The sequence below is a fragment of the Mesoplodon densirostris genome, chromosome X (genome assembly GCF_025265405.1).
Source record: "Mesoplodon densirostris isolate mMesDen1 chromosome X, mMesDen1 primary haplotype, whole genome shotgun sequence".
Classification (NCBI taxonomy): domain Eukaryota; kingdom Metazoa; phylum Chordata; class Mammalia; order Artiodactyla; family Ziphiidae; genus Mesoplodon; species Mesoplodon densirostris.
In genome coordinates this window covers 64,347,098-64,367,470 of record NC_082681.1, presented here as the reverse complement: position 1 = coordinate 64,367,470, position 20,373 = coordinate 64,347,098, and the positions used below count along the sequence as shown (strand labels likewise).

Genomic DNA, 20,373 nt, shown 5'->3' with positions numbered 1-20,373 from the left:
AATTTTGAGATGATTCACTTTTTATTCAGGTTTTCAACAGATGCAGGGTACGTCAATTTGATTGTGGAGATATAATCCGCTACTACTGAGGCTGCACAGAGAAATTTCCCTTTCACTTTTTTGTTTGCACAGCTGCTGGTGTTCAGGTTTGGATTTTGTCCCACCTCTGCATGTAAGTCGCCCTTGGTCATCTGTTTTTCACGAAGAGAGGAGGGAGTTAAAGGGAGCAGCTGATTAAGGGACTCTGACTCACTCAGGCAGGGGGAGTGAGGGGTACAGAATGCAAGGTGAGCCTGCAGTGGCAAAGGCCAGCAAGATATTGCAACAGACTGGGGCATGCCATGTGTTCTCCTGGGGAAGTTGTCCCTGGATCATGGGACTTTGGCAGTGGTGGGCTGCACAGGCTCCTGGGAGGGGAGGTGTGGATAGTGACCTATGCTTGCACAGTGGCTTCTTGTTGGCTGCAGCAGAAACCTTAGAATTTCATGTCTGTCTCTGCTGTCGATGTTGATAGCCGTAGCTCGTGCCTGTCTCTGAAGCTTGTTTAGGCAGTGTTCTGAACCTCCTCTCCCCGTGCACCCCAGAGAAATTGTCTCCTGAATCTTAGGCATTTCCAGACTTTTTCCCGGACTCCTTCCCAGCTAGCTCTGGCGCACTAGCCCCCTTCAGGCTGTGTTCATGCAGTGAACCCCAGTCATTTTCCTGGGATCTGACCTCCGAATCCCGAGTCTCAGCTCCCAGTCCCCACCCGCCCCAGCAAGTGAGCAGACAAGCCTCTCAGACTGCTGAGTGCTGGTCAGCACTGATCCTCTGTGCAGAAATCTCTCTGCTTTGCCCTTTGCACACTTTTTGCTGTGCTCTCCTCTGTGGCTCTGATGCTTCCCCCTCCAACCCACACCCCATTTCCACCAGTGAAAGGGCTTCCTAGTGTGTGAAAACTTTTCCTCCTTCCCTCCTCCCTCTCAGAGGTGCATGCCCCATCCATATTCTTTTTTTTTCAGACATAATATACTTTTATTTTTATTTATTTATTTATTTTTTACATCTTTATTGGAGTATAATAGCTTTACAATGGTGTGTTAGTTTCTGCTTTATAACAAAGTGAATCAGTTATATGTATACATATGTTCCCATAACTCTTCCCTCTTGTGTCTCCGTCCCTCCCACCCTCCCTATCCCACCCCTATAGGTAGTCAGAAAGCACCAGGCTGATCTCCCTGTGCTATGCGGCTGCTTCCCACTAACTATTTATTTTACATTTGGTAGTGTATATATGTCCATGCCACTCTCTCGCTTTGTCACAACTTACCTTTCCCCCTCCCCATATCCTCAAGTCCATTCTCTAGTAGGTCTGTGTCTTTATTCCTATCTTACCCCTAGTCTCTTCATGACATTTTTTTCTTAAATTCCATATATATGTGTTAGCATATGGTATTTGTCTTTCTCTTTCTGACTTACTTCACTCTGTATGACAGACTCTAGGTCCATCCACCTCATTACAAATAGCTCAATTCATTTCTGTTTATGGCTGAGTAATATTCCATTGTATAAATGTGCCACATCTTCTTTATCCATTCATCCAATGATGGACACTTAGGTTGTTTCCATCTCTGGGCATATTCTTTTGTCTCTTTTTTTTCTTTTTTCTTTTGCCCTACCCAGGTATGTGGGGAGTTTCTTGACTTTTGTGAAGTTGGAGGCTTTCTGCCAGTGTTCAGTAGGTGTTCTGTAGAAGTTGTTCCACATGTAGGTGTATTTTTGATGTATTTGTGGAGAGGAAGGTGATCTTTATGTCTTACTCCTCTGCCATCTTGAAGGTCCCCCCATTTTTAAATGTTTGTTGGACCACCATACCGTTTTCCATTGCAGCTGCACCATTTTCTATTCCCAAAAACAAAGCAGAAGGATTCCAAGTTCTGTACATCTTCACCAACATTGTTTTCATTTGTTTTTCATGGCTATCGCAATGGATTTGAAGTGGTACCATTTTGTGGTTGCAATTTGAGTTTCTCTAATGATTATATATGTTGCGCATCTTAACAGGTGCTATTGGCCATTTGTATATCTTCTTTATAGAATGGTATATTCCAGTCCTTTGCCCATCTTTTAATCAGGTTGTTTTTCTTTTTGCTGTTGAATTATAGGAATTCTTCATATATTCTCTATATTAACCCCTCGTCAGATATGTGATTTGCAAATTGTTTCTTTCACTGCATCGGTTGCTTTTTCATTCTGATGATAGCACCCTATGATGTGCAAATATTTTATATTAAATCCTATTTTTTTTTTCATAATTTGTACTTTTAGAGTCATATCTAAAAGATCATTGCCAAATCCAATGTTATAAATAATTTCTCCTATGTATTGGTATAAGAGTTTTACTGTTTTAGGTCTTATGTTCAGGCCTTTGATCTGTTTGAGTAAATTTTTTTTATATATGGAGTAGGGTAATGATCCAACTTCATTATTTTATATATGTATATCCCGTTTTCCCATCAGCATTTGAAGCAGTTGGAACAATAGTCCTTTCCCCATTCAGTCGTCTTGGCCCCAATGTCAAAAATTATTTGAACATGTATGTGAGGGTTTATTTCTGGACTCTGTATTCTATTTCATTGATAATTACATGTGTTATCATGCCAGTACCACACTCTTTATTACTGTAGCTTTCTAGTAAGTTTTGTAATCAAGAAGTGTGATATCTCAATCTTTGTTCATCTTTTTTTCAAAATTATTTTGGCTACTCTGGGTACCTGAGAGTCCATATGGGTTTATAATGGATATTTCTATCCCTGCAAAAAAGGTTATTGGGGTTTTGATAGATGTTGCATTGAATCTGTAATCACTTGGGTGATACTGACATTTTAACAACACTGAGTCTTCTAATCCAGGAACATGAGGTATCTTTCCACTTATAGGTGTCTTCTTTAATTTCTTCCTTTCTAGTGTGGATGCATTTTATTTCTCTTCCAACTCTAACTACTAGTTCAGCATTATGTTGAATAGAAGTAGTGAAAATTCTCATTATTGTCTTGTTTTTGATCTTAGAGAGAAAGCCTTCAGTCTTTCCCCATTGAATACGATAGATCTGGGTTTTCCACATATGGCCGTTATTATGTTGAATTAGTTTCTTTCTATTCCTGATTTGGATAGGGTTTTTATCATTAAAGGGTGATGAATTTTGTCACATAATTTTTCTGCATCAGTTGAAATAATCATGTGTTTTTCCCCCTTCATTCTGTCAGTGTAGTGTGTTGCATTGATTGATTTTCATATGATAACCCGTTGTTGCATTCCAGGAATAAATCCCACATTATTATGATGAATAATCATACTAATAATGCTGGTGAATTCAATTTGCTAGTTTTATGTTGAAATTTTTTGCATCAGTATTTATTAGGAATATTGGTATGTAGTTTTCTTATAGTGTCTGGCTTTGGTATCAGTGCAATGCTGGCCTTATAGAATAAGTGCAAACTCTTCTCTAACTTTTTGGAAGATTTTGAGAAAAATTGGTGTTAATTCTTTTCTAAATCTAAAGTAAAATTCACCAGTAAAGCCATCTGCACCTAGGCTTTTCTTTTTTGGGAGATTTTTGAATAGAGGTGATCTGTGAACAACATGGGTTTGAACTGCACATGTCTACTTAGATGTGGATTTTTTTTCAATAAATATGTACTACAGTACTGTACAATCCTTGGTTAGTTAAATCCAAAAATGTGGAACCATGGATATGGAGGGATGACTGTAAAGCTATACACGAATTTTTGACTGTACAGGGAGTTGGTGCCCCTAACACTCACATTGTTTGAGGATGAACTGTACTTTGTTGGGAGATTTTTGATCTCCTTACCATTAGAAGCCTATTCAGATTTTCCATTTCATCTTGAAAATAGAAATTTTCTATTGGTTCAATCTTGATAGGTTGTGTGTTTCTAGAAAAATATCCATTTCATGATGGTTAATCAAATTGTTAGTGAACAATTCTTAATAGTACTTTTATAATACTTCCTTTCTGTAAAATCAGTACTACTTGCTGCCTCTTTAATTTGATTTTATGTGAGTTTTGTCTTTTTATCATACTAAATCTAGCTAAAGGTTTATGAATTTTGATGTTTTGCAGAACCAACTCTTAATTTCATTGATTTTCTCTATTGTTTTGCTATTCTCTATATTATTTATCTACGATCTAATCTCTATTATTTCCTACCATATACTAGCTATGAGTTTAGTTACTCTTCTTTTTCTAGTTTCTTAAGGTGTAAAGTTAGGGGTTTGCTTTTTTTTTTTAGTATTTTGATTTTTTTTTACATCTTTATTGGAGTATAATTGCTTTACAATGGTGTGTTATTTTCTGCTTTATAACAAAGAGAATCAGTTATACATATATATATATGTATATATATATATATATATATATATATATATACATATATATATATATGTTCCCATATCTCCTTCCTCTTGTGTCTCCCTCCCTCCAACACTCCCTATCCCACCCCTCTAGGTGGTCACAAAGCACAGAGCTGATCTCCCTGTGCTATGCGGCTGATTCTCACTAGCTATCTATTTTATGTTTGGTAGTGTATATATGTCCATGCCACTCACTTTGTCACACCTTTCCCTTCCCCCTCCCCATATCCTCCAGTCCATTCTCTAATAGGTCTGTGACTTTATTCTCATCTTACCCCTAGGTTCTTCATGACATTTTTTAAACTTAGATTCCATATATATGTGTTAGAATACAGTATTTGTCCTTCCCTTTCTGACTTACTTCACTCTGTATGACAGACTCTACGTCGATCCACCTCACTACAAATAACTCAATTTCATTTCTTTTTATGGCTGAGTAATATTCAATTGTATATATATGCCACATCTTCTTTATCCATTCATCCAATGATTGGCACTTAGGTTGTTTCCATCTCCTAGATATTGTAAATAGAGCTGCAATGAACATTTTGGTAAAAGACTGTTTTGAATTATGGTTTTCTGAGGGTATATGCCCAGTAGTGGGATTGCTGGGTCATATGGTAGTTCTATGTGTAGTGTTTTAAAAAACCTCCATACTGTTCTCCATAGTGGCTGTACCAATTCACATTCCCATGAGCAATGCAAGAGTGTTCCCTTTTCTCCACACCCTCTCCAGCATTTATTGTTTCCGGATTTTTTGATGACAGCCATTCTGACCGGTGTGAGATGATATCTCATTGTAGTTTTGATTTGCATTTCTCTAATGATTAATGATGTTGAGCATTATTTCATGTGTTTGTTGGCAATCTGTATATCTTCTTTGGAGAAATGTTTATTGAGGTCTTCTGCCCATTTTTGGATCAGGTTGTTTGTTTTTTTGTTATTGAGCTGCAAGAGTTGCTTGTAAAGTTTGGAGATTAATCCTTTGTCATTTGATTCATTTGCAAATATTTTCTCCCATTCTAAGGGTTGTCTTTTGGTCTTGTTTATAATTTACTTTGCTGTGAAAAAGCTTTGAAGTTTCATTAGGTCCCAATTGTGTATTTTTGTTTTTATTTCCATTTATTTAGGAGATGGGTCAAAAAGGATCTTGCTGTGATTTATGTCATAGAGTGTTCTGCCTATGTTTGCCTCTAAGAATTTCATACTTTCTGGCCTTACATTTAGGTCTTTAATCCATTTTGAGCTTATTTTTGTGTATGGTGTTAAGGAGTGATCTAATGTCATACTTTTACATGTATCTGTCCAGTTTCCCCAGCAACACTTATTCAAGAGGCTATCATTTCTTAATTGAATATTGTTGCCTCCTTTATCAAAGATAAGGTCACCATATGTGTGTAGGTTTTTCTGTGGATTTCTATCCTGTTCCATTGATCTATCTTTCCGTTTTTGTGCCAGTAGCATACTTTCTTGATTACGGTAGCTTTGTAGTATAGTCTGAAGTAAGGGAGCCTGATTCCTCCAGCTCCGTTTTTCATTCTCAAGTTTGCTATGGCTATTCGGAGTCTTCTGTGTTTCCATACAAATTGTGAAATTTTTTGTTCAACTTCTGTGAAAAATGACAGTGGTAGTTTGATAAGGATTGCATTGATTCTGTAGATTGCTTTGGGTAGTAGAGTCATTTTCACAATGTTGATTCTTCCAATCCAAGAACATGATATATCTCTCCATTTATTTGTATCATCTTTAATTTCTTTCATCAGTGTCTTATAATTTTCTGCATACAGCACTTTTGTCTCTGTAGGTAGGTTTATTCCTATGTATTTTATTCTTTGTGTTGCAGTGGTAAATGGGAGTGTTTTCTTGATTTCCTTTTCAGATTTTTCATCATTAGTGTATAGAATTGCCAGAGATTTCTGTGCATTAATTTTGTATCCTGCTACTTTACCAAATTCATTGACTAGCTCTAGTTGTTTTCTCGTAGCATCTTTAGAATTCTCTGTGTATAGTATGTCATCTGCAAACAGTGACAGCTTTACTTCTTCTTTTCCAATTTGGATTCCTTTTATTTCCTTTTCTTCTCTGATTGCTGTGGCTAAAACTTCCAAAACTATGTTGAATAAGAGTCGTGAGAGTGGGCAACCTTGTCTTGTTCCTTATCTTAGTGAAAATGCTTTCACTTTTTCACCATTGAGGATGATGTTGGCTGTGAGTTTGCCATATATGACCTTTATTATGTTGAGGAAAGTTCCCTCTATGCCTACATTCTGCAAGGTTTTTATCATAAATTGGTTGAATTTTGTCGAAAACTTTTTCTGCATCTATTGAGATGATCATATTGTTTTCCTCATTCAATTAGTTAATATGGTGTATCACTTTGATTGATTTGCATATATTGAAAAATCCTTGTATTCCTGAAATAAACCTCACTTGATCATGGTGTATGATCTTTTTAAAGTGCTATTGGATTCTGTTTGCTAGTATTGTGTTGAGGATTTTTGCATCTATGTTCATCAGTGATATTGGCCTGTAGTTTTCTTTCTTCATGACATCCTTGTCTGGTTTTGGCATCAGCGTGATGGTGGCCTCATAGAATGAGTTTGGAGTGTTTCTCCCTCGGTTATATTTTGGAAGAGTTTGAGAAGGATAGTGTTAGCTCTTCTCTAAATGTTTGATAAAATTCGCCTGGGAATCCATCTGGTCCTGAGCTTTTGTTTGTTGGAAGATTTTTAATCACAGTTTCAATTTCAGTGCTTGTGATTGGTCTGTACTTATTTTCTATTTCTTCCTGATTCAAGCAAGGTAGGTTGTGCATTTCTAAGAATTTATCCATTTCCTCCAGGTTGTCCATTTTATTGGCATAACATTGCTTGTAGTAATCTCTCATGATCCTTTGTATTTCTGCAGTGTCAGTTGTTACTTCTCCTTTTTCATTTCTAATTCTATTGATTTGAGTCTTCTCCCTTTTTTTTTTTTTTGATGAGTCTGGCTAATGGTTTATCAATTTTGTTTATCTTCTCAAGGAACCAGCTTTTAGTTTTATTGATCTTTGCTATCGTTTCCTTCATTTCTTTTTCATTTATTTCTGATCTGACCTTTATGATTTCTTTCCTTCTGCTAACTTTGTGGTTTTTTTGTTCTTCTTTCTCTAATTGATTTAGGTGCAATGTTCGGTTTTCTATTCAAGATGTTTCCTGTTTCTTAAGGTAGGATTTTATTGTTATTAACTTCCCTCTTAGAACTGCTTTTCCTGCATCCCATAAGTTTTGAGTCATTTTGTCTCCATTGTCATTTGTTTCTAAGTATTTGTTGTTTCATCTTTGATTTCTTCAGTGATCACTTCGTTATTAAGTTGTGTATTGTTTAGCATCCATGTGTTTGTAATTTTTAAAGGCCTTTTCCTTTAATTGATATCTAGTCTCATAGTGTTGTGGTCAGAAAAGATACATGATACAACTTCAATTTTCTTAAATTTACCAAGGCATGATTTGTGACCCACGATATGATCTATCCTGGAGAATGTTCCATGAGCACTTGAGAAAAATGTGTATTCTGTTGTTTTTGGATGGAATGTCCTATAAATATCAATTAAGTCCATCTTCTAAACTGTATCATTTAAAGCTTGTGTTTCCTTGTTTATTTTCTTTTTGAATGATCTGTCCCATGGAGAAAGTGGGGTGGTAGAATCCCCTACTATGAATGTGTTACTGTTGATTTTCCCTTTTATGGCTGTTAGTATTTGCCTTATGTATTGAGGTGCTCATATTCTGCATGCATAAATATTTACAATTGTTATATCTTCTTCTTGAATGGATCCCTTTATCATTATGTAGTGTCCTTGTTTGTCTCTTCTAATAGTCTTTACTTTAAAGTCTATATTGTCTGATATGAGAATTGCTACTTCAGCTTTCTCTTGGTTTCCATTTGCATGGAATATCTTTTTCCATCCCCTTACTTTCAGTCTGTATGTTTCTCTATGTCTGAAGTGGGTCTCTTGTAGACAGCATATACCTGGGTCGTGTTTTTGTATCCATTCAGCCAGTCTGTGTCTTATGGTGGGAACTTTTAATCCATTTACATTTAAGTTAATTATCGATATGTATGTTCCTATTCCCATTTTCTTAATTGTTTTGGGTTTGTTATTGTAGGTCTTTTCCTTCTCTTGTTTTCCTTGGCTAGAGAAGTTTATTTAGCATTTGTTGTGAAGCTGGTTTGGTGGTTCTGAACTCTCAGCTTTTGTTTGTCTGTAAAGGTTTTAATTTCTCCATCAAATCTGAATGAGATTCTTGCTGGGTAGAGTAATTTTAGTTGTAAGTATTCCTCCTTCATCACTTTAAATATGTCCTGCCACTCCCTGCTGGCTTGCAGAATTTCTGCTGAAATATCAGCTGTTAACCTTATGGGGATTCCCTTGTGTGTTATTTGTTATTTTACCCTTACTGCTTTTAATATTTTTTTCTTTGTATTTAATTTTTGATAGTTTGATTAATATGTGTCTTGGCATGTTTCTGCTTGGATTTATCCTGTATGGGACTCTCTGTGCTTCCTGAACTTGATTAACTATTTCCTTTCCCATATTAGGTAATTTTTCGACTATAATCTTTTCAAATATTTTTCAGTTCCTTTCTTTTTCTCTTCTGGGACCTGTATAATTTGAATGTTGGTGCATTTAATGTTGTCCCAGAGGTATCTGAGACTGTCTTCAGTTCTTTTCATTCTTTTTTCTTTATTTTGTTCTTCAGTACTTATTTCCACTATTTTATCTTTCAGGTCACTTATCCGTTCTGCTTCAGTTATTCTGCTATTGATCCCATCTAGAGTATTTTTAATTTCATTTATTGTGTTGTTCATTATTGCTTGTTTCATATTTTGTTCTTCTAGGTCCTGGTTAAATGTTTCTTGCATTTTCTCTATTCTATTTCCAAGATCTTGGATCATCTTTACTGTCATTATTCTGAATTCTTTTTCAGGTAGACTGCCTATTTCCTCTTCATTTGTTAGGTCTGGTGGGTTTTTATCTTGCTCCTTCATCTGCTCTGTGTTATTCTGTTGTCTCATTTTGCTTATCTTACTGTATTTGGGGTCTCCTTTTTGCAGGCTGCACATTCGTAATTCCTATTGTTTTTGGTGTCTCTCCCCAGTTGCTAAAGCTGGTTCAGTGGGATGTGTAGGCTTCCTGGTGGAGGGGACTAGTGCCTGCGTTCTGGTGGATGAGGCTGGATCTTGTCTTTTTGTTATGTAGGTCCATGTCTGGTGGTGTGATTCTGGGTGTCTGTGGACTTATTATGCTTTTATGCAACCTCTCTGCTAATGGGTTGAGTTGTGTTCCCATCTTGCTATTTGTTTGGCATACGGTGTCCAGCACTGTAGCTTGCTGGTCGTTGAGTGAAGCTGGGTGCTGGTGTTGAGATGGAGATCTCTGGGAGATTTTTGCCATTTGATATTTTGTGGAGCTGAGAGGTCTCTTGTGGACTAGTGTCCAGTAGTTGTTTCTCCCACCTCAGAGACCCAGCACTGACTCCTGGCTGCAACACCAAGAGCCTTTCATCCACACGGCTCAGAGTAAAAGGGAGAAAATTTAGAAAGAAGGAAAGAGGATAAAATAAAATAAAGTAAGATAAAATAAAATAGTTATTAAAATATAAAATAATTATTAAGAAAATATATTTTAACAACAACAACAAAAAAACAAAGACGGATAGAACCCTAGGACAAATGGTGAAAGCAAAGCTCTACAGAAAAAATCTCCCACAGAAGAATACACATACACACTTACAAAAAGAGGAAAATGTAATAAATTTTGCTCTCAAAGTCCACCTCCTCAATTTGGGATGAGTTGTTGTCTATTCATGTTTTCCCCAGATGCAGGTACATCAAGTTGATTTTGGAAATTTAAAACACTGCTCCTGAAGCTGCTGGGAGAAATTTCCCTTTCTCTTCTTCGTTTGCACAGCTCCTGGAGCTCAGCTTTGGATTTGGCCCCACCTCTGTGTGTAGGTCACCGGAGGGCATCTGTTCTTCACTCAGACTGGAAAGGGTTAAAAGAGCAGCTGTCTCCGGGGCTCTGGCTCATTCAGGCCGGAGGGAGGAAGGGGTGTGAATATGGGGTGAGCCTTCTGCCACAGAGGCTGGTGGGACTTTGCACTAGCCTGAGGAGCGCCATGTGTTCTCCTGGGGAAGTTGACCCTGAATCACTGGACCCTGGCAGTGGCGGGCTGCACAGGCTCCTGAGAGGGGTGGTGTGGATAGTGACCTGTGCTCGCACACAGGCTTCTTTGTGATGGCAGCAGCATTCATGGCATCTCATTCCCGTCTCTGGGGTCCACGCTGTTAGCCACGGCTCACGCCCTTCTCTGGTGTTCCTGTAAACAGTGCTCTTAATCCCTTCTCCTCGCACACCAGGAAACAAAGAGGGAAGAAAAAGTCTCTTGCTTCTTTGGCAGTTCCAGACTTTTCCCCGGACTCCCTCCTGGCTAGCCGTTGTGCACTAACCCCCTGCAGGCTGTGTTCAGGCCGCAAACCCTAGTCCTCTCCCTGCGCTCTGACCGAAGCCTGAGCCTCAGCCCCCAGACCTGCCTGCCCCAGCAGGTGAGCAGAAAAACCGCTCGGGCTGGTGAGTGCTGGTTGGCACCGATCCTCTGTGTGGGAATATCTCCGTTTTGCCCTCTGCACCCCTGTTGCTGTGCTCTCCCCTGTGGCTCCTAAGCTTCCCCCCTCCACTACCTGCAGTCTCCACCTGCGAAGGGGCTTCCTAGTGTGTGGAAACCTTTCCTCCTTCACAGCTCTCTCCCACTGGTGCTGGTCCCATCCCTTAATTTGTCTCTGTTTATTCTTTTTTCTTTTGCCCTATCCAGGTACATGGGGAGTTTTTTGCCTTTTGGGAGGTCTGAGGACTTCTGCCAGTGTTCAGTAGGTGTTCTGTAGGAGTTGTTCCATGTGTAGATGTATTTCTTGTGTATCTGTGGGGAGGAAGATGATGTCCACGTCTTACTCTTCTGCCATCTTTCCCCTCTCCTAATGTTAGGTTTTTGTCTTGCAATTTTTCTTCCTTTTAATGTAAGCCTTTACAGTTATTGATTCCCCATATCACATCATGGCTTTCTTTGCATTCCAGAAGACACTGTATGAGTCATGTTTTCATTTTCACTTGTCTCAAGATGTTTTCTAATTTCCCTTACAACATATTCTTTGACTCATTGGTTAAATGTATGTACTTTCATTTCCATATATGTGTGGACATATCAATTTCCTTCTGTTGTTGATTTATAGTTTCATTCCACTGTGAAAAGACCTTGCATGTTTTCAGCCTTTTTAAATTTATTAAGACTTGTTTTATGTCCTAACGTATGGTCTATCTTAGATAATGTTCCATGCTTACCCGTGAAAAATATTTCTTCTGAGTTTTGGAGGAGCAAAAATTTTTATATATGTTTGTTAGATCCAATTGGTCTATAATGTTGTTCATCTTTCATGTACTTACTGATTGTCTGTCTGGTTTATTTTATCCATTATTGATAATGGAAAGTCAAATCCTCCTACTATTACTGTAGAACTATTTCTTCTTACTCTTCCCCCACCTCCTTCTCCTCCCTTTCTTCTTCTTCTTCTTCTTCTTCTTCTTCTTCTTCTTCTTCTTCTTCTTCTTCTTCTTCTTCTTCTTCTTCTTCTTCTTCTTCTTCTTCTTCTTCTTCTTCTTCTTCTTCTTCTTCTTCTTCTTCTTCTTCTTCTTCTTCTTCTTCTTCTTCTTCTTCTTCTTCTTCTTCTTCTTCTTCTTCTTCCTCTTCCTCTTCCTCCTCCTCTACCTCCTCCTCCTCCTCTTCTTCTTCTGCTTCTGCTTCTGCTTCTTCTGCTTCTTTTTCACCCAAAATGTATATATTGACCCACTTTATGCTGTCTCAGAGGTCCCTTAAACTCTGTTGACTTTTCTTCATTCTTTTCACAGACTTGATAATTAAAAAAAAAAAAACTTGTCTCAAGTTCACTTATTCTTTCTTCTGCCTGCTTGAGTCTCCAATGGAAAATTCTAGTGAGTTTTTAAATTCAGTCATTTTATATTTCAGCACCAGAATTTCTATTTTTTCTTCTTTATAATTTATTTCCTTTGTTGACCTTCTAATTTTGTTCATTTATTATTTTCCTGATTTCTTTTAGTTTTTTACCTGTTTTTCTTTTCACTCTTTGAGAATATATAAGTCAGTCGCTTAAATATATTTTTCTTGTAACACAGATGATTGTGATTCTACAGGGATGGTTTTGGAGGTTTATTTTGTTCTTTTGAGTGAAATTCATTTTCTCATTTATCTGTATGCTTTGTGGTCTTTTGTTGAAAACTGGTCATTTGAAATAACAGATACCTTTCTCAGTCCTTGCAGATTGATTCCATGCATAGGAAGACTATCGTTATTTAATCACTAATTATGTTCTATGCTTGGGATAAGCCCAGCTTGAAGGATTGAGGTCTTCTCAAACCTTTTCTGGGTTTGTCTACTTCCTGGGCCTGTGTGTGTGTATGTGTGTTTGTGTGTGTGTGTGTGTGTGTGTGCGTGCATTGATTCTCTGTATACATGGCTGCTTTTAAATGCCTTAACTTCCTTAAGGTCCTCAGCCCTGTTGCCTTTCAGAGCCTTAGCCATTCTATTGGACTAATCAGTAATCTCTTGTAGTATCAATAACCTCTTGTCCCAGTTGGCTATGTATCTGTAATCTCCCGACAGCTTTCATGAATCATGTGCAGTATTTTCCATGGCTTTTCCTAGCCTGAAATCTGAGCTGTACCACTTTTGACTGTCTGAGCTCTGAGTTAAGTAACACAGAAGATAATCCCTTTGGCAACAACTGAGACAGGTTGGATTGTTGCATATTAGCTCTGCTCTTTTCTCTCTGGTTCAAGGAAAGGAACTGGGGTTGGGCCACTGCTTTCTCCAATCCATGCCATGCCTTTCTAGGAGGGAGTGTGGCTACAGAAAGTAAAATAATTCACAAAATTGCCTACATCTTTTTCTTGACTGAGCAGGTATTTGGTTGCTGTGGGTCTTTGACTGATTTCCAGAACTACTACAAAGTTATTTTTGCCAGTTTCTATTTGTTTATTTAATATTTTTGTGACAGAATAAGATCCTAGATCTTCCTTGTCTACCATCTTGCTGACGTCACTCCTTAGTAATGCAGCATTGAATAAAAGATAAAAACTACATGAAAATCACCTTGACTTGCCTGTATATTTAAAAGATAAAGCTGAATTTGCTCTGCCCTTTATTTATATCCAGAAGCACAATAATGAAATTATATGTAATTACAAATGGAAAAGATCTTGAAAATCTAGTATATCCCTGTCACCCTACAGAAGTGGCAGTTGAACCCCTCTATTGTTAAATGACAAATAGTAGCTAAAGGATTTTTTTCATATAACTGGAGTTATTAAAAGTTTGGAAACCAGTCATATTTGACTTTCCATTTCATTATAAAACTAAAAGTTCACTATTCTACACTCAGTACTATTGATAGAATTAAACATCAAGCCACAATTTTCTACTTTTATTGATACAGAATTTCATCATGTGTACAAAAGTTTAAGCATTTACTCTGTGCTTGTGTGTGTATAACTGATGGGAATCATGTTTCCATTTTAGAAAGGCCAAAAGAATACAATAGACTCAATACTTGTTAAAGTTCACTGTAAGAAGTTGAAAAAGGATAGATTCTACTGAAATTTCGAATTGCTTAGATAATTTATTGATGCCTTCCATAGACCACAAAAAAATTACCAACAACATACAGTTCACAAAAGTTTAGGCCCGCCTGTCTAATGAATGTATACATACTCTCAAAAAACTGATACTTGTATTCAAAAAAGGTAAGTGTAGCTTTCATTTTAAGAAAGGGTATCTAAACATTGAATTCTATTTTTATGCTTGTAAAAATATGCATATTTCTATACCTAAGAATAACTGTAACCACCTCTTTATATGAGTTGAGAGTGGAGAAGACTATATCACCTCCTATAAGCTAAACAGACAGCATCAGGAATTATTATATTTGGGAAAACTTGATCAAATGTACAAACAAATCCATGTAAAAATTATTATGCTTTCTCAAATTTCCATTAATGGCTAAACTATATTGGAGTGATAAATTCATGAGAAGCAGTGGTCAGAGTGTTATTGATATGGAAAATTTATGTCATTCATTACAGAAATATTAAAAGTTGTCTAGAAGGTTTTATACAAAATAATGCAATACTATACAAAATTATATCTAGTAAATAAAAGGTCATGAATATTTGATACTATGAAAATCAAACCTGACTTCACAAAAATTTCATCTGAATTAAAAGTTAAACCATATACATATATAGACAGTGAGACAGGTAATACGCTCAGCTCTTATAATAGTAATTTTCTTATAATAAATTCAAACTAGTAAGAGATTTTCTTTCTAGCATACTGAAGTCTATGCTTTTTTTTTTTTTCTATTTCAGTTTTGGACACTTTTTATTGTACCTTAGTGGTGTAAATTGTGTTGCATTTACTTGGTTCCTTGTATCTAAATGTATGGGATTAAGAAAGTAGGTTTGGTCCAAAAAGAATACATTTCATAAGGAAAAAGTCTAGAATACATAAAATATTTTAATTAAATCACCTTCTTCTCTCCCATTATTATGCCAGCATTTTCCTGGCTTTACCAAGAACCCCTGAAATTGGGAAATTCTATCTTAAGACCTGAAAGAGAGATGAATTGTGCTGCATTTTAGCACTGTAGAGTGATCACCATGAAATTAGCCTTACAATAGCTTGATGTGTCTAAAACAATTTCAATAGGTATTTACACACACAACTAGGAAAATATAAACTCAGTTCATATTTTATGATATAGAAAATTTCATAATACAGATTACAAAATTAAATGCTTACAAACATCCTAATAATTAAATGTTTAACTTTATTTAATGATATAATTATATTTCCAAATATACTATTTTTAATTTTAATGGGAGAAAGCACTTTATGCATACCAAAAAATGTATAGTATACTAGTTAAAACCACTAGATTTGGAGTCAGAGAGCTCTGAGTTCAAATCCCAGATCTGTTATTTACAAGTTATGTGACCTTGACCCAGTTACTTTACATCTCTAAACATCTGTTTCCTCATGTGAATAATGGGAATAATTTTAGTATCAACCACATAGGGTACAAAATAATAAATGTTAATGCACTTAGTGTCTTGCCTGGCACATATTATTACTTTGCTTGTATTATTTTTGTAATTAGTATTATTGTTATTACTAACTTTATCCCCTTATTGGCATTTTCCTTGTAAAGATCTTGAGAAAACAACTAGTGCTAAAGTACAGTTTTTGAAAATTATAACTTTCATACAAATATAATAGTAATGTGTCAAAGAATTTTGTGTGATTGATTAATTAATGAGGTAACCCATAAGATGTTAAAATTGCTTCAAAGAATCTTTGAAGAAAAGACATAAAAACAATTAGGAATGCTGAAAAAAAAGTTAATAGATGCAAAAGCAGTTAATAACCTATAGGGAAAAAATGTAATATTTGGGTGGGGTCATCGTTTGGGGTTAGACATTAATTCTATCTCTACCAGGTAAAATTTATTTTATGGTTATGTATAGGAATCACAAGAAAACTCAGTTTTCTACAGCTTAACTTCTACACCTATAGAGTTGTAAAATAGCCTTGTCAGTTAGAAATTCAATCAAAGATGCACACTCTGTGGAATCAGATAATCCTCATTTCCATGTCTTAGACAATATTCCTGACAATATTTTCTGGTAAAACATTGGTGGCCTACCCAGTACCTTAGAAGACTCATCCAATTAATTAAGATAATCATTTAAATTAAAGGTTTTCTAAAATACATAAACTTGTTTTGGCTTGGTAAGGGATTATTATTTCTATAATGTTGATGAGAAAATTGAGGCAAAGAAGTCAAGCAAATTGTCTGTAGTTACTCTAAATGGAGGAATAAGTCCATGACTAATTATCTTTACTTCAGTCTCCTTTTTATTTCCACTAGAATATATATATACTTATATCCAAAGTAAGGAGAAATAGAAAAGCAAAAGAGAAACAAAAGGGGAGAAATGCGGTGCTGTTTTAATTTGAAAGTGAGGTAGTGGCTAACATTTTCTTTCATAACATATCCTCTGTGTCATTACAGACAACAACCAAGCTGCCATTTTTTTTCTTCAAAAGATTCTACATTCCTCAAACCTCTCTAGTTAATAAAGCAGTGTCCAGATAATATTCAGATTTTTGAGCATTCATTATCATGCACATGCAGAAAAATCTTGGGTTTTGGATGCAAATCTATAGGGAATCCTTCTGCAAGCCCTGGTTCACCATTCATATATGTGTGTACTGTGTTAGCTGAGCACAACATCAATTAACAATAGCAATTGTGTTAAAGATTCAGATTAGCTAAAGCATACAGCTGTGGATTTTCTGGTTCTGCTTTTTAATATAACATCGGAAATTAAGGTGACATCCAACAATATATGGTGGATATTGAGGACATCTTAATTATTGCTGATTTCAGATATTATTAAAAATATTACTGGATGTGAGACTAAGTTCAAATGGAAGCTGGGATCAGATAATTTAGATTATGATTAAAGAGAGAAAAACAGAAATAAGACGAGTAATACGAATGTAAGGAAATTAGTAGATGGTAATAAATGAAATTTTGTAAAATAAATGTTTTTCATTGGGCTTTACAAATAGGCCAAAATAAAATCAGAGATAATTTCCACATATAATTATATAAGTATTTTCTTATTGTTCACCCCTTTTAGATCTTAGTATTCTATACTGGCTTCAAATTTTAGGAAATAATTCCTGGAGAAGATTTAAATTAATATTGCTTATTGAATTCTCTTTCATTTTGCTTACAGAATAGGCTTGGGGATAAGGAGTTAACTTCAAGTTAAAATGGAAAAACATCCCAGGGTCCTGTGAAGATAAATAAGAACTCTCATAGAGGAAAAAGAATACAACTGTGGTCATCGTAACTACAAAGAGTATTAAAACCAGGGTACTATAGTTTATAAAACAAAAAGGCAATTATATTCAGAATTATTAACATGTGAGCTCGCATATAAACAATATCAGGTATCTCAGATATAACTTGGATAAACAAAGAATAAGAAAAACCCATTCCAGCTAGCATATTAAATGACAGAGGGGACGTTTTCCACATAATGTTAAGTTGCCAATATGTGAAATTTCCTCATAGAGAATCTGAGTACTGTTCAAAGAAATGTGTGGTATTTTTAAACGGAAATTCATTTTCACTATGCTTTGAGTGACATCTGGTGGCTGAAGAGAATTCTGTCATTTAGTTACCCTTAACGTTTATTAGTCAGACTACACTTGGTATGTATAAGGTATTTTTAATTTCTTATATTACATAAGAGTACATTTTATTAATGTCTGTTATTTTTAATTTAGCACTGTTGAACTTTCTTCTCAATTGTCTTCCTAAACTTCTTAAAGGTATGATCCAAAAAATGATTCATGGTCAACTGTGGCACCTCTGAGGGTTCCTCGAGATGCTGTTGCTGTATGTCCCCTTGGAGACAAACTCTATGTAGTTGGAGGATATGATGGACATACTTATTTGAACACTGTTGAGTCCTATGATACACAGAAAGATGAATGGAAAGAGGTACTCTCATTTAAAGTATTCAAATTGATATATTTCAGGTTTTAATTTAAAAATTAAAATATGTGTTTGGAATTAATCCCATTCTCTTCCTCTCTAGGGCTGAACTAAATTATTTTAATGAAATTTATAGCATGTGCTTTATTTAGCTATAGTTAATTATTAACTGAGCTGTTTTATCATTAGCAGGATCCATCAGTACTTATATAAATTGGGGACAAGACATTCTCTTAATGATGGACTCATTCCTTTTACAGAAAAGTAAACCAGATTCAATAATCCAAGAGCTTTACTCTCTGACCAACTTTCTATGTATGTATTATGACTTGAGAAGCAAAGAATAATGTCCTCACCCACAAATGTCTGCTCCTTCTTATTGGCTGGTGCCCAGGAGGAAAATCTTTCAGTCCCCTCCTTATAGAGGTTCTACAAATTACAACACTCCTAAGTACTGATCAGTCATTCAAGGGACTTGGTGCACAGTAAGAGACTGGAATTAAACTCTCTCAAGAGTGCTGGGCATCTAACAGAAGAAATTCTAAGGAAAGTACAAGAAGGGGCACTGAAAGGACATCTTGGGGGTGTTAAAAGAAACTTGATGCTTCTGACAGCTTTTGAAGTTATATCTCTATATTTATTCCAAAGTATCTAATGGTGTTTTGTTGATTAATTGATGGATTAATAAAATATGAAGTATGATTAACTCTTTACCAGTTCCACAAACAAGCAAACCTTGTATTTGGTATCAAACCTCACCTTCCCTTATACTAACTTCATGGTGCTCTGTTTTCTACGTAGTAAGCTGGTTATTGTTCTAAATAAGTTATGTGTTAATATACTGACACCTGATAATGGGTTTCTAGCTCTTTCCTCCAAGAATATGATTCATGAAGACCCTCAGAAATATTAAAGTTCTGCCATGTAGGTTGCTCTTTACAATGGTTAGGACCAGTTAGAAATGGAGGAAAATATTTAGCAAACAAGGATGTAGGTCAAATACAAGAATCAAAATGTTTGTAATTTACTTTTCAGAAAATTATAGACCAGTAGCTAAGAGACCTAGATTCTATTCCAGACATTTCACAGTTTCATTGTGTGACCTTGAAAATGGTGAAAGAGAACAAATAGATAATGAGATCATAACTATTATATGTCTAATTATTTTCATTCATTATCTTCCTTAACCCTAACAAAAACTCATTGAAGAATGAGTATTATTAGCTGTAATTTTTAAAGTGAGAAAATTATCAGAGAGGTGAAATTTACCCAAGACCACCTGTTCTTCAAACTCAGGCCTACTTCATTTTAAAGACTATGCTCTTTCCACATTGGACTATTGTCTGGGCTGCATTTCCCCATATCTTTATACAATATGAAGGTTGGGACAGAATAGGTAAGGACTTTTTCAACACCAATATATTATGCTAAAGGCAGAGTTCATTCAAACGGCATTTCTTTCCTTGTTTTTGTTTTCTGTGTTAGGAAGTTCCTGTTAACATTGGAAGAGCTGGTGCATGTGTTGTGGTGGTGAAGCTACCATAAAGCTATCTTTATCAAAGGGAAGGAAACTGGATAATTTCAAGAAGTGGAGTAGGAAGAGGAGAGAAAGAAGAAATACGTTCTTTCCTTCAATTAGTAATCAAACATGAAAATTCTTGTGTCATTTTAATATGTAGTTATAAATACTCTCATTTGTGAAGCCAAAGCAAGTTTTCAAACATTAATTACATATAGGTATTTAGTGTATATGTTGTTGCAACTAATAATATAAATGAAAATCCAGTAGTCTAGGTTTAGCCCCGTTACTTTAAAATATTAAAATGTTTAAGGGAAATTGATAGTGACCAACGTATAAAAGGTTATAAAAGCATCGGTAATTTTGAGTTTGATAAGTTAAAAACATTTTCTATTTCAAAAACAAAAAATAGGTACCCTATCATTTGGAACATAACTAATATAAAAGAGAACATCTAAAGCTTAAATTATAAGGTTTGATTTTCAGTAAGACATCATTCTTTTATCTGAACAATATCCCAAATAGCTAAATAATACCTCACATTTACCAAGAAGAAAGCTTTTACTGTGGTGAGATAAAAAAAAAAAAAAAAACGCTCATTGACATAATTTGTTATGCTGATCACAGTAGGTTAAAATTTTCACAGACTTACTCTTTTACAGTACCATGTTCCAAAGCACACATATAGATTTGGTATTCCTTAACATGTTGTCTTGTTAGACAACATTTATTTTACCAGTAAAATATTACTGTAATTC

At 35.5% G+C, this 20,373-nt stretch overlaps 1 protein-coding gene across 1 annotated transcript in view; it reads left to right on the top strand.

Moving 5' to 3' along the window:
* Nucleotides 1–19,641, top strand: part of KLHL4 (kelch like family member 4) — a 114,377-nt gene extending 94,736 nt beyond the window's left edge. The window contains exons 10-11 of the mRNA XM_060087103.1: nucleotides 17,931–18,102; nucleotides 19,582–19,641. Coding sequence (XP_059943086.1) covers nucleotides 17,931–18,102; nucleotides 19,582–19,641 — 232 coding nt within the window. The remainder of the gene's footprint in view (nucleotides 1–17,930; nucleotides 18,103–19,581) is intronic.
* The last annotated feature ends 732 nt before the right edge of the window (nucleotides 19,642–20,373 follow it).